This window comes from Punctularia strigosozonata (genome assembly GCF_000264995.1).
Source record: "Punctularia strigosozonata HHB-11173 SS5 unplaced genomic scaffold PUNSTscaffold_15, whole genome shotgun sequence".
NCBI lineage: Eukaryota > Fungi > Basidiomycota > Agaricomycetes > Corticiales > Punctulariaceae > Punctularia > Punctularia strigosozonata.
In genome coordinates this window covers 567,076-580,736 of record NW_006767447.1, presented here as the reverse complement: position 1 = coordinate 580,736, position 13,661 = coordinate 567,076, and the positions used below count along the sequence as shown (strand labels likewise).

Sequence of the window (13,661 nt, the reverse complement as noted above, 5' to 3'; positions counted from 1 at the left end):
AGGGATTGACATACATATAAGGCACTACATTCCGCTGAACACCGCGGCTTTGCTTGGGTTACGCCTACGAGCCAGATAATCAATCGGATATCATCCATCGGCGAATCCTCTGTTCGAGTTCAACGATCGTCGTCGCCCGTGAAATGCGGACTCGCTGTCATGCGATGGCGAACGAAGGCTCCATTCGAGTCATCGGACAGTCCAAGCAAAGCATGCAACTACGTTCTGCTAACAGCATAAGCGCGCGCGCAGATGGTCCTTCCAAGAGCTTTGGGAAGAAATGCATGGGATTTGAGGGAATTTCCTTTTCATCAAATGGTAGGCGGATGCAGTGGATCGGTGCGTGGGCTGGGACCATGAAACTATGTGGGCCGTTCCTGCTTAGCGACGTCACCACCAGCTATAGCCTATAGTGTCTTCAACCTGGCTTACTTTTCAACGAGATGTTGATGTCTTGTTACTCGATTCCTCGAAACAAGATGAGTCGCGAGAAACAGCATCTGAGTCGGGTAGGTAGGTAGGTATATTTCCGGCGCGGTCCCAATAGCGGAACAACCGGTTGCTGCACCGCACGTCAATACGCGCGGCTTGGCGCACACAGTGCATCCACGGCCCCCGTGAGCTGTTATACAGCCGACACGCCGCTTCAGCACTGGCGCAGGTAAACCAGGTACATGTATGTGCTACTATGTGCAACACACTACCTAGCGGCCGCCCACTTCAGCCGTCGTCGCGTGTCAGTACAGGGACTTCCGATAGTGCAATAAAAACCCACCCACCCCTCAGCAAAAAACCCTTGTAGGGAAAAACAAAATGGGGGTGGGGGGGAAAGGATCACACGAAACGGCCCCGCACGACGTACAGCGAACGGCACACCCGGGCATAACAACACGCAACGTCCGGCAACAGTCGTGGATCGGCATGGAGAGGCAATACACTAGCGAGATCTGGGGAAGAATCGGTGGGCAAGGAGCGGGAGGAGGAAGGTATCGCAGTCTTGACGTCGTCGAGGATTTGAGTATAGTTCACGATCTCACCGCACAGCGCGGCGATCTCCCCATGAGCATCAGTCAACCGTGTTGCGATCGTGAGGTCGTGCAGAAGTATGGGAACAGATGCTTTAGCTGCTGCATCGCCTGGGTGGAGGAGCCTGGCCTCATTCATAGCGCTCGGAGAAGGTGCAGTATCGGCGATCGAGGACTTGGGCTCTGTAGCCTTCGCCTTCCCTTTACGTTTCGTAGCACTCGTCGACTCCGAAACGGCAGACGAGGATGCGCAACGATGAAGAGTCGAGGGGGAAGGCAGCGTGTCGTCCTGGGACGCGGAAGGTGTATCTTCCAGTGAAGCATCCATGGTTGGCTCGGGAGCAGTATGGGCGGAGGCCGCGGGGAGGGCAGAGGCAGAGGTAGAAGGCACCGGGAACGCAAAGGGGGCACTTGAGGTGAATCTCCCAGCGAGTCGTCGCCTTTTCGAAGCGTCTCCATCCTTTTCGACTCCGAATCAACGGCCATGGTAATTGAGTCTCCGCTTCACTGACTTGAACGCCTCGCGAAGGCACACCACTATAACCTGTCCTAACCTCTAACGCTAACCCTCTAACACTAACCTCTAAAACTAAAACCTAAAACTAACCGCTAATGCTAGCTTCTGAGTGCCAAACGTTTGAGCCCGAGCAAGCCTGAGGGTGTTGTTTTGTAGGATGTGCGTGGGAAGGACGGGCGGAGCTTAAAAGGCGACGACAACTCGCTGGGAGATTATCCTCAGGTGTCCTGCACGAAACGGGATCACCAAGTCGGCTCGAACATAACGAGGATGATCTCTGCATATCAATCAGCACGCTATGAGTACGCAGACGTGGAATCGACGCTTTCCTGATCTACAGGCGGTGGGTTGAACGGCTGGGCGTGCCGTTAGGGCGAGTTTTGCTCGACACGCAATCCCCCGCGTACCATCTCCAAGGTTATTGACGATACCTCAACTTTCCGTCCATGGTTATCATGACCGCAGGTGAGTAAACCATTTTTGGCTCACATATGCCGTGATATAGATACTCCTCGGGGATATTAGCAGGATAGCCGCATCATGGAGAGCAACTGCTCAGTGCACTCTTCGCTCGAGCAGCTGAGCAGATATCAGCGAAGCTGGGCCGGGACCGTGAACTTTGAGGACGCGTGACGAATGCATATGGCGTACCTGCCAATGTTCGGTGAAGGCTCGTGGGTACCGCGCAATAGGGTAATTGCAAGGGGGGGTGAAGGAAGCAAGATGCACTTTTGAGTTACCATGCCATTCGGGCCCCGGGGTTGCTTCTATGACGGCGAACGGTATGCACGGTGACATATCATCGAGTGAGGGAACTGGTATTCAAGGGGCTTCTGTTTTACCAGGACGTACACGAGGCGAAGCAGTCGCAAGCTCGTGCAATAAGTGGCTACGAAGTAGCGATCAGTCGTATGGTGCCGGCATCCCATGGACCCACCCATGTCCTATCGGATCCTGTGCGCACAGACGTCGCCGCTTGGGGACACAAACGCGCTGCTATATTCGCGGACTTCTTAGTGTTCATTCGACGCACCCGCGATGCTGCTCACGGGCTTCGACGCTCTAGGTGCTACTCTCATTTCATCTCAGGATGTGCATCTTCCTTGCCGACAATCGCGTCTCACCAATCCATGACCAATCGAGATGAGGTGAGCATCTCATGTGTTTGGATAAAAGACCGGTCTCATCTCCTTTACCCTCAATAAGATCCCTGTTGTTACACGATATGCAGGACAAACTTCAAGGCAAACGCATCGTCATCGTCGGTGGTACCAGTGGTATCGGTAAGTTCCACCGAGTCTTAGTCCACTGCATGCAGATATGCTAACGGGTCACTTGAAGGGTTGGCAGTCGCCAAGGCCGCTTTGTATGCTGGGGCCTCCGTGATAGTCTCCTCTTCGAATAAGGGAAGGGTCGCCGCGGCCGCGAAGAAACTTTCGGACCTCGGCACTGGTCAGTCTGTGGAAGGTCGCGTATACGACGCCAGGGCCGGCGAAAGCGCCAGCAAGGAGTTCTTCGAAGCGTTGCCCGAGTTCGACCATTTGGGTAGGGACCTCCACATCTTCATCCCTTCGCTGAGCGTTTGGCACTGATACACTCGGCAGTCTGGACGGCGGGAGACAACCTCCCGCTAGGCTATCCTGATCAGGATTTGGCCAACATTCATGGTCGGTCTTGATCTCTTGCATGCATGTCGAGTGAATCGTTCATCTCTCCCTCACGTGATATAGATGTATTCGCAACGCGGACCACGGGTCCCATTTACGCCGGGAAGTACGCTACCCCGCGTATGCCCAAGAACTCAGACTCCTCCATCACATTCACGATCGGCTTGGCCACCCGAAAGCCGCCGAAGGGATGGGCGCTAGTAACCGCCGTTGGTGGCGCCACCGAGCGTTTCACGAAGGGACTGGCGGTTGAGATCGCGCCGATCAGAGTTAACGTCGTCAGCCCGGGCTTGGTCATCACGGAGGTGAGGAGCGATCTCGAGTTAGATATTCACCACTAATCCGTGATACGACATCGCGCAGCTCTTGAACCAGCTGCCGGCGGAGGAGCTCAAGGCTCTGGTTGACCGCGAGACAGCGGTGCTTCCGGTGAAGCACGTTGCCGATGCTGATGAGGTGCGTCCCGAGTTGTTTTGCGACGAATCAATCTGACCGCGTCTTGCATCTCCTCTCCCAGGTGGTTGACGCTTATCTGTACTTGCTGGTATGAATCTGCGATCTTCATCGATACGCGTGTGCTGACAGGTCGCAACCAGAGGTGTTCGTATGTCACAGGGGAAACTCTTCACGTCGACGGTGGGGCCATTCTGGTATGAATGATCAGCTGCAGCCACGTGAATGGACGGCGATGAGGATATGCACAAAGTCGTGTAGATGTTGCGTCACTAAACAATCTACCTTTATGAAACGAATGAAATACGATCGTATGGATTCCCGCTCGGTCGTGATGATGACAATTGTTTGGAAACCACGTGCGGAGTGAATACAATGAACGCCTTGCTATCAGGGCGCGAACGTCGTTTGAGTCAAGTGGGCGCTATAAGATCTTGGTGACACATCGCAACAAGGAGCTTGGATTGAAGCTACTGTTCATGTGGTGCAGTCACTACCAGTACGATCCTCCTGAGGCATCCCAAGGACAACTACACATCCCAAGAAATACACGAAGACTATCGCTCACACTTGTTGCTGCTATGATCGAGGAACGTCCCGCTCGCGTATCCAGCCGTATACATGCAATATGCGCGCTACACTGCTGTCCGTGTTGGCCAGCTTGATAACAGTCTGAGCCTGCGATATCATCGACTTCACGGTGTTGAGGTCGATATCGTACTTCGGCGTTGCAGAGGAAATTATAACCTTCTGCTGTTGTGCGAGGAGAATCTACGCGAGCATGATTCAATCGTTGCGGGGAAAACTAGAACGTAGGAACATACTCACAATGGCAACCAGCTTGCGAAGAGTGAGCTCATCCTTCAGAATGACAGCGATCCACGGCAGTTTAGGGTCCAGGTAGCTGGCAATGCGGAGGAGCTGCTCACACACTTGATTATATTCCAGACTCTGCTCGTCCAGTAGGATCAGCTTCTGGACCCTAGCTGGTTCCCAGTTGGCGATGACATCTTACTTGAAATTCTGCACGATCTTGACCGCGTTCTGTACTTGAAGCTGCGACGGCGGCATGATCGCTTGGCACGGCGGCTGCCCAAAATGTGGTTGCTGAGGCGCAATGAGGATGGAGGAGTTGGGCTGTTGGGGCTGTTGAGGCATACCTTGGCCATTGAGTTCCTTCCGAAATTGCGCCCGCTGCTGCTGGCTCTGCTGCAACTGGGTTAGATGCCGTTTCATGAGCGCGATGAGCACCTCCTGCAGACCGGCGGCGCGCATCTGCTGCACGATTGAGTGCGCGTGCTGCTGCATGAGCTGCGGCGTTGCTGGATCCTGTGAGCCGCTCAGTCGGCCTGACATGTTGACCATTCGCGCCCATTCCCGGAGGCCGCTTTTGTAGACCTTGTGCCGTGTTGCGTAATCTGTCATGATTGTACGTGCGGATGTACGCTCGCTCAAACTCGAGGAGGTACGTGTCATCACAGCTCTGCATGTGTGGAGAGAGTTCCACCCCGCATACAAGGAGATATCATGCACGCGGTACCTCTTAGATCGCAATCTTGAAACAATCCGAGGAATGGAACGATACACGGATGCCGGAGCTGACACCATGCAAGTGCCTCTCGACAAAGCATCTGGCGTGCGCATCACGAGCATAAGCAAACGAAGGATCTACACAGCAACAGTCGAATGCTGACCTTCTGACGGGCTTCGGGATTGAAGGTATCATCGAATATGCGTAAGCGTTTCAATACCACGGGCCGGTCCTCATAAGAGGGATGACGGTATGACGCCGCTCTCGTCAGAAAGTGTACGAAGCATCTCGCAAACAGTCCGCCGAAGGTCAGAGTAATCGGGACACGCGGTAGGTAGGTAGGTAGGTATATTGCCGACGAGGTCCCGGTAGCGGAACAGCCGGTTGCTGCGCTGCACGTACGCCACTCGTGCAGTCGACAGCGTGCCAAGCAGCTCGACGGTTTTCGTGAGCTGATGAAGCCGACCGTACTGTCTCACCCCTCATTCACATTATCAATGTGAGAGAACGGTCCGGAGCGATACAAAAACTTGCGCAAACATGGGGCCGGCATCACTCAGTGATTGTGTGTGGAGAAGCGCACCTCTTGGAGCAAGTTGAGGAAGGAGTCCGCCTCGTTTTCACGAAGCGCGTTTACGGCCCTATGCCACTCTTGGGATCTGATTACGGTGGATATGCGGCGAATGACTTGAAGTTCGTCCTCAGTGGCCGAAGCCTTGATGAGAGCTGTCCGAGCCCAAGTTGAAAGCTCAACTAAAGTCGGTTCGAATTCAGTACCTGGTCGACGAAGATGTCCATTATGTACGCACAGACAACAGCCACGTTTGGAATCGATGATAATGAACTAGGCAAAAGAGGAGGTATTGCGAGTCACTCTCTTGGCTGTACTCCTTAACCTGAAGTAGATGCCTATCTTCCCTCGTGTCATAGAAGGCGCATATATAGAGGAGGAAACACGTACTTGACAAGCTTGGCATCAGTCGTTTCATCGTCTTGGAACGCGCTAACTTCTGTACTAAGAGCGACAGCAAGGTTCTGTGCATATAGATCTATATTCGATTTAGTGCCACAATTGAAGAGGAGAGATGACGAGAGGTGGGTATGCTCACAAAGGAGACTCGGGTTTGGTTACAACAATGCGAGAGGGCATTGAGGATCTCTTCCTTCGTACGTCGGCTAGCTATGTTGGAGGTCAGTTTGAGCATCGCGTGTATTCTATGTGATTACACTGAAATTGAATCGCGAGCTCCCCATCTTCGGCATCTACGTCCGGCTTCACTCCGACAGCATCCGGCCCAAGGTATGCTGAACGGTGATGGGGATCCGCGCCGGGAATGGATTCGTAGGTGGGATCTTCCCAGAGACCGTCTGACAGTGCGTGATCATGAGCAAGACGGCATTCGATCAGACGATTAGCCTTGCTCCACACCGAAAAGATTACACTTGATGTCTTTCGGTTCATCCTTGACTTTCGCTTGCAGGTCTACCAGTTCATCTCTCGAGCGCTTTCCGGATCGTTCTCCTTCGGGAAATTGGCCGTTGGGACTGCGATGGCGCTTTCCAAGCGACGAGGATACAAGAAGTGTAGACATTCCGGAGATGGGGTTGAGTTGCATAGAAACGGGATGGGAAGGCAGAGATGGATCATGCGAGAGCCGTGCTGCATACCTAGAGGCAAAACTATTCAACATAGGCGCCAATCGTGAGTACGCACAGTAGGGAAGGAAGCGCCCATTAGAGGGGATTTGGCCAAGATGCTCAACATTGCAGCCGTCAGCACGTCAGCCTCGGTGACTTGGACTAGGCAGTTCCAGTTTATGGGATGAGTTGAGGATGAGATCCGTCACCGACATTGTGATGGATCGCGATGACATGCATATTCCCAGCTCATGACACGCTTCACAATCGTACCAACACCATCATACCAAAAAACTGACAAAGCTCACCACTGGCATTTCTTGCCGCTATGATCCAGAAACTGCCCGCCAGCATCGTCGCGCTTCGCTTCTTCGACCAGCTTAGCGATCCGTCGTCCCACCTCGTCTGCGGATAGGACATCAGGCGAAACCGATTTGGAATCGATGAGGGCCCCAGCACCAGTGACTGCGCGACGTGCGATCAACGTTCGTCCATTGAAACGTTCATCGTGATACTACTCACACAGGTCTGTCATGACGGGACCAGGTGCGATGGAGAAGGACACTGCGGAGCAACAGCGTTTACGTCAACCTTGGTGAGAAGACCGGACGGCTGGCCACTCGCCTAGCCCGTCGCTGGCGTACTCGACGTGTAATCTCTTCGAGAGGTAGTTGACGGCGGCGTTCGACATTCCGTACGGGAGGAAACCTAAGGGGACCTCGGTTCCCCTCGCGATGCTCCCCGCTATGGAGGATATGATGTGGGATCCGCGGTGCTGGCTTTCAGGAGGGGAAAGGCCGCCTGGAATAGCACCAGAGGTCCGATCGAGTTGACCTACAGAACGCCCCTTGCCCGTGGCGTAAGACCTGTCCAACATCTCGGCTCACCTCGAAATGACGCGAAACTTCAGAAGCGGGCGCTTCGGCGCTCGGGCCGGCCCAAGTCAGGATACCTGCGCGCCGTCTTCCGTGAGTGATTGTAACAAAGGCTCGTAAATCCCCGCCTACCAGCGTTAGCGATGACCGCATCGAGGCGCGTCCGACTTTGTCCTTGATCTCACTAATGGCGCGCTCGTTGTTCGGCTTGTCGGCAGAAACGAGCTGCACGACGTGCAGTTTCCCGGGATGTTGTGCTCCCAGATCTTTGAGCGCGTCCGCGGATGATAGGTCGCGCACGCCGGCGAAGACCGCGACGTCGTCGCGAGCCACCAGAGCGGCGACGATACCCAAACCTTGTTCAACATCAGCATACACGTCGTCGCGAGGGGAGCCTTACGTGCCCAGACTCACCAATGCCGCGGTTAGCTCCGGAGACGAGATAAACGACAGGTGCCATGTTAGGATGTGAACTGCAAAGCAGAATGTCTGGAAATTCCTGTAGCCCGTGCGTCGAGTATACATATCGACTTCGGCCGGATGAACGGGTCACGGCGGTCGCTACGTATACGCCGAATAGTGTCTTGCTGAGCTACTTGCTTAGCAAGACCGTTGGAGAACCGTTGGTATTTCACCAGATCCGTATCAGGGCCGAAGGCCTGGTCCTATCCCCGGTAACCTCGCAAGGAGATACAACAGCATGAAGTACCAGAGAAAACAGATGTCGGAGATGTACATTATGATCTTCTCGTCCAGCCCAGTCCGAGAAACGACAAGTCCAATGGCAGGTCCAGATGACAGTAGGCTTTGTCGGTTCAGGCTTGAAGCCCGAAACGTCGTGTGAGCGAGCTTGCTTGACTCTGCGACTTGCTGGGTTGACCTCATACGTATGCGTATAACTCCACAATCATCCGCTTTTCCGGCGAGTGCATCGGAGGAGCCGTATTTATACCATGCGGGTGCCTGTGTTCGACGTCTAGCATCCTTGTCGAACATCTAAGGATAGCTGGCACGGCGAATCAGCTGCGAGATTGGATGCTGGACCGACGCAGATAGATCCATTCAACACCCATTTGGCCAGGCGCTGGTGTGAGTAAGCTGAGACTGAGAACCAGGCCGGATGAAAAGGGTTGGATGAGTTGATCTGACTTGTGATCGTCGCGCCGGTCAGCTCGTGGCCCGCCGCACGCACCTCAATCACCCCCTGGTGACTGAGGTGTCAAGACCGATATGCAAAACTACCGTCACGTGATGCTTTGACAAGCTCCTTCCCGACGAATACAGCTGCTTGTTACTGTACTAGCGATTGAGAATCGAGGACGTGCAATTATGATTAGCCTGTTGCGGTGCGTTGTGGCGTTCACCCGGTTTCGTCAACTCACGCTGTTGCTGGCCTCGTTCATACCAGTGAGACAGATGCACGCCCTGCACGTCATCATGCCCGACAGCAAATCAACGCCTACATACGGAAAACCATTGACAAGGAAATTATAACCGTTCTGGAACAGATCATTTCACTGCACGAACGCCTGCGCCTGCTCCGGGAGCGCCGTAACCAGCTCGCTCCTGTCTACCGGCTTCCTCTCGAAGTGCTGGCTTCGATCTTTCGCCACTGTTTGCCCACAGCAGGGTCTGCTCCATTCTTTCCAGCCAGTCATCGCTTCTCTCATGTATGCCGTCATTGGCGATACGTCGCTCTCGACTGTGCTGCTCTCTGGACGGTCGTGCCACGTGGCACGCTCGGGCTCACCAAGAAGTTTCTGTCGAGGTCAAAGAACGCGCCAATTTCAATATATTCGTCACGGAATTGCAAGTCTGAAGCTCCCCTATTGCGTGCCCTAGGCGAATTCCCTCGCGTACGGAGCCTGAATATATCCCTACCTCAGTCGTCCACCCACGAGAGTCGTCTTTCGTGTCCAGCCCCACTCCTCGCGGACTGTACTATTCACGGGAACATACTGGCCGAACCTTGGCTTCCAGACGACTTCCTGGGATTGTCCGCCCCCAAGCTGCGCCGTCTTAATCTCCAGGCTGTAGCCATCAAATGGCGAACGCTGCAACACGCTTCCCTCGTTCAAGGCTTAACCAGCCTCGAGCTCAACTTCCTCGCCATCCAATCCTTTCCTACAGGCAGGGATTTTGTCACGGCTCTTCGAGCGATGACCTCCCTGCGTCATCTCTTGGTGAGAATGTCGTTGTCGTGCTACGGGGACGAGTATCCGGAACACATGGCCGAGTGCGAAGAGAAAGCGACCATGCGACAACTTACCAGTCTGGAACTGTATGGACCCGGCCCGCACATATGTTATCTGCTCAGTGGCCTCGACGTGCCGTCCACCGCAGCTCTGTCCATTGGCCTCGAGTCCGAGGAGGAGTCAGACGACCAGCTTTGGGACATCAATCCGTTGCTTTCCTTCCTGGACAGTCACTGCACATGCCAAGACGAAGGCCCCTCCGCGTCGATCTTGGACTTCTCGATCGCATTCGATTCGCATCATCAAGCTCTCACCGCATACCCCGCAAAAGATGATGGACCGGGGCCGTACCGCTCGCGGTCTCACTTGCTCCATCTGAACATCGTTCAGGACTGGAGAGCCATGCTCAGGGTCTTTCGCAATCTGAACCTCGATCGCCTCACCACCGTGACGGCAGACCTCCGATACGAACACGAGAACTCGGATCCACTGCCTATCACGCAGTTCCTCGAGCGCTGCGGGGCCGCCACCCAGGTCCATCTGACGAGCCCCGAAACCTGCGAAGACGTCCTCCCCCTCCTTTTCGTCCCGCCCTCACCCGATATGATGCTCTTCCCGAAACTTCGACAGCTAGCCCTGCACTTGGGCATGTTCGGGACGAGGTATTCGCTAGTTCCCGATTGCGAAGACGTGCTCATTGGGAGATATGAGACGTTCGACGTTATGGTGGAGCTGGCCGTAAAGAACCCCTGCGTCATGGATCCCGGGGACCTGGATAAACTTCGTAGGGTCACCACGGTCGATATCCTGTCCTGAACACCTTCTCGCGTTGTGGTATATAGTTAGGGTGAGGGTCGCCATGCGAGTATATAGAAGAAGTATTGCATTTCTGAGCAGAGAACGACAGCAGCGAGACGTGTGGTATGTGGCCAGTCAGGTCACGCGGCGGACGCAACCGACTCTTCCTCCTGTTTGCTCTTGGTAAACCCCAGCCACCGTCCCCACTCCATGCCCTGCTTGAAGAACATCATCAAGCCGAGGATGACGGGCAAGTACCACAGCTCGTGATGCCATAACTTGCGCGCATCCTTCTCCGTGCCCGTCCGCCAGAACCTCCACGCGGCGCGGACGCAGATCGCGTTCGGCACGATGCTCACGAGCCCGAACGTCCACGTCGTGAGCCCCGAGAGCGGGAAGAGGATGCCACAGACGGGGACGAGCGCGGCCGCGTGCCGGAGCGCGACGAGCGCGTTCTTCTCCGGGTTGAGGACGGAGAGCATGCGGTAGCCCGCCTGCGCGTACGACCCGCGCACGAGGTGCGCGAACGAGTTGAAATGGGGGAACTGCCACGAGTAGAGGAGGAGGAAGAGCGCGGCGGGCGCGAGCGCGTTATCGACCAGCGCGAGGTCGACCGCCGTCGGCGCGGAGGAGACGAGGAAGGAGGGGAGGAAGAGGTGGGGCGGGTAGGACGCGGACGGGAGGAGCTGGCCGCCGCACGCGGCCCAGCCGATGAGCGGCGGGAGGCCGCCGACGACGGCGCCGACCCAGGTGTTCGCGACGCTCTTGCGCTTGAGCCAGGTGTACGCGCCGGCGTAGAGCGCGATGTTCGCGGCGCCGAGCGCGGCGGCCATCGGGCTGACGGCCCAGAGGATGGCGGGGCCGGCGAGGCCCGTGAAGGCGCCGAAGGCGGCGGCGTGGACGGGCGTGATCGCGCGGCGGACGAGGGGCCGGTTGCGCGTGCGGGCCATCTGGGCGTCGAAGGGGACCTCCTGCAGCTGGTTGAGGGTGTTGGCGGAGGCGGCGCAGAGCGCGGTGCCGGCGGCGGTCGCGATGAGCGCGGGGACGCTGGCGGGGAGCGGGGAGAGCGCGACGCCGGCCATGGCGGTGAGCGTGACGAGCGTGGTGAGGCGCGATTTGGAGAGCTGGGCGTAGATCTTGAGCGTCTGCGAGGGCGAGAGCGGCTCGAGGCGCTTGAAGGAGGCGGCGGCGGCGGACGGCGTCGCCGGGGAGTGGAGGGATTGCAGGGCGGCCTCGGTGACCAGCGGCTGGACGTGCCGGCGTTGTGCGTTTGGTTTGGCGTCCCATTGGCGATTGGGGAAGAAGAAGGAGGTGAAGGAGGTGCTCTGCGCGCGGGCAAGGGTCGAGGCGGATCGCCTTGAGCCGGAAATCCCGTAGAGTCTCGAGCAGTTCCTGCACACAGGCAGCGTTATTCGCTCCATAATTTTCCTGCGAACGGAAGAATTAGCATCGCTACGATATCAAACCAGCAATGTAGCATACCTCCTGTGCGCAAAACGGGACCACCGGGCAAAGAGAGGGACACGTCACGTGCGCGTATTTTGCGCGACCATTGGGCGCGTCGGCCCTTCGGCGGCGACTGACGCAAACGCAGAGCAGAGTTCGCCGGTCCTCCTCTCCTCCTCTCCTCCTCTCCTCCGTCCCGTTTCTCGCCAGCGATGTCCAGCATATTCGGTTCCTCGCTCGGATCCTCTTCGACGCCATCACAGTCCGGTACAGTCCGCGCCCCTTCTAGCGCCATCCCAGCCGTTGCCACGGACGCACTCTTGCTGACCCGTCCGGTTTTCCCAGAGGTGGCCGCTCGCGCGGACGCCGTCAAAGAGCGGATCAAGAGCGAGCTCGCGCTCGCAAACGCTCAGGAGCTCATGAACGTACGTCGAACGCGAAACGCCGTGACCCGCCCCTTGCAGCTGACACTCGGACCGGCCGCTCGCAGAAAGCGAACGACAAGTGCTTCATGAAGTGCGTCACCAAGCCTGGTACTTCCCTCTCAAGCTCCGAAGAGGTGGGTATTCCTTGGCCCTCCATCACCATTTGCACGATCCGCACGCTCGGGCATCTCCACACCTGCCTATCCTCTCCCACACGCGCCGATACAGTGCTCTCTCATCCGCGGTGATAGCAACAACCCATGCTAACGCGACGTCTCTCGGTGTAGACCTGCCTATCACGCTGCTTCGACCGGTACATGGAAGCCTGTGAGCACAAGACCCGTTCGTTCTTGGCGTTTATAACGCCATACAAACCGCTAGCCCCGCGTAGGACTAAACAGATATCTTTGCTTTCTCTTCCCAGTCACCGTCGTCAGCAAAACCTACACGGCACGGATCTCCAAGGAACGATTCGAATCGGGCTCCTCTTCGCTCTGAGCCCGCGCCTCCACCCCAAGAGGGCCGAAGTCGCGTAAGTAGTGGTAACGCGGACACACGCCATAACGTTCCAACGTGACCCCCCTCGTCCTCCGTTCGCGTCCCACACTTGGGGAGTTGGTTATCGTGCCCGCGCGCGCGGCGGTACCGCGTACCAAGGAGGCTATAACCCCACACACTGCATATATACGTACTCGCCGGCGATTGACTGCCGCGCCGCGCACCTTCCACACCTGGGCACCCGGATCGGCCCGCGCCCCCTTCGACCCTCCGCGCGATGGGATTGGTTCGCAGGTCCTGGTCCGGGTTTTAATCCGACGACCCCGTGTGTGCGTGTGGGAAGCCAGATTTAACGATGTATACATACCCCCCCAAACAAACAAAAGACCGTCGCGCGCCTTCCTCGCAATTGGACGCGGTCGCCAATAATAAATATTCGCGTCATCCCCCCTTTGGTGCACGCAATTTTTTTTTCTTTGGAAAAATTCCCTGTTACTCCTTGACGTGGGGGTCACCAACAACAACGGGTCCCCACCCCCCAACGTTCGAACACGCGTCCGATGGTCTCGCAAGTCAGGGGAATCGAGATCGCG

At 56.4% G+C, this 13,661-nt stretch overlaps 5 protein-coding genes across 5 annotated transcripts; 1 reads left to right on the top strand and 4 right to left on the bottom strand.

The window, feature by feature from the left end:
* Positions 1-834: 834 nt before the first annotated feature.
* PUNSTDRAFT_138171 (uncharacterized protein) lies at positions 835-1,353 on the bottom strand (the record flags this gene model as incomplete). Its single annotated transcript, XM_007387846.1, has 1 exon — positions 835-1,353. The coding sequence occupies one exon, from the start codon at positions 1,351-1,353 to the stop codon at positions 835-837; it is 519 nt and encodes a 172-aa protein (XP_007387908.1).
* Positions 1,354-2,075: 722 nt separating this feature from the next.
* On the top strand, positions 2,076-3,865 carry PUNSTDRAFT_55296 (short-chain dehydrogenase/reductase SDR; the record flags this gene model as incomplete). Its single annotated transcript, XM_007387845.1, has 11 exons — positions 2,076-2,271; positions 2,298-2,324; positions 2,388-2,559; positions 2,610-2,687; positions 2,750-2,825; positions 2,884-3,087; positions 3,147-3,209; positions 3,273-3,514; positions 3,573-3,665; positions 3,727-3,753; positions 3,806-3,865. Coding segments are annotated over 7 exons (765 nt in total), but the record flags the coding sequence as incomplete, so codon positions are not given.
* Positions 3,866-4,241: 376 nt separating this feature from the next.
* PUNSTDRAFT_138169 (uncharacterized protein) lies at positions 4,242-5,087 on the bottom strand (the record flags this gene model as incomplete). The annotated part of the gene is made up of 3 exons (XM_007387844.1): positions 4,242-4,433; positions 4,491-4,644; positions 4,678-5,087. 3 exons carry the CDS (start codon positions 5,085-5,087, stop codon positions 4,242-4,244), a joined length of 756 nt encoding a protein of 251 aa, XP_007387906.1.
* Positions 5,088-7,135: 2,048 nt separating this feature from the next.
* Positions 7,136-8,166, bottom strand: PUNSTDRAFT_116248 (NAD(P)-binding protein; the record flags this gene model as incomplete). The annotated part of the gene is made up of 5 exons (XM_007387843.1): positions 7,136-7,296; positions 7,354-7,395; positions 7,456-7,606; positions 7,875-8,062; positions 8,121-8,166. The coding sequence occupies 5 exons, from the start codon at positions 8,164-8,166 to the stop codon at positions 7,136-7,138; spliced, it is 588 nt and encodes a 195-aa protein (XP_007387905.1).
* A 1,621-nt stretch (positions 8,167-9,787) lies between these two features.
* On the bottom strand, positions 9,788-12,733 carry PUNSTDRAFT_47218 (protoheme IX farnesyltransferase; the record flags this gene model as incomplete). Its single annotated transcript, XM_007387842.1, has 7 exons — positions 9,788-9,909; positions 9,976-10,051; positions 10,268-10,416; positions 10,500-10,672; positions 10,862-12,127; positions 12,464-12,543; positions 12,575-12,733. The coding sequence occupies 7 exons, from the start codon at positions 12,731-12,733 to the stop codon at positions 9,788-9,790; spliced, it is 2,025 nt and encodes a 674-aa protein (XP_007387904.1).
* Positions 12,734-13,661: the final 928 nt, after the last annotated feature.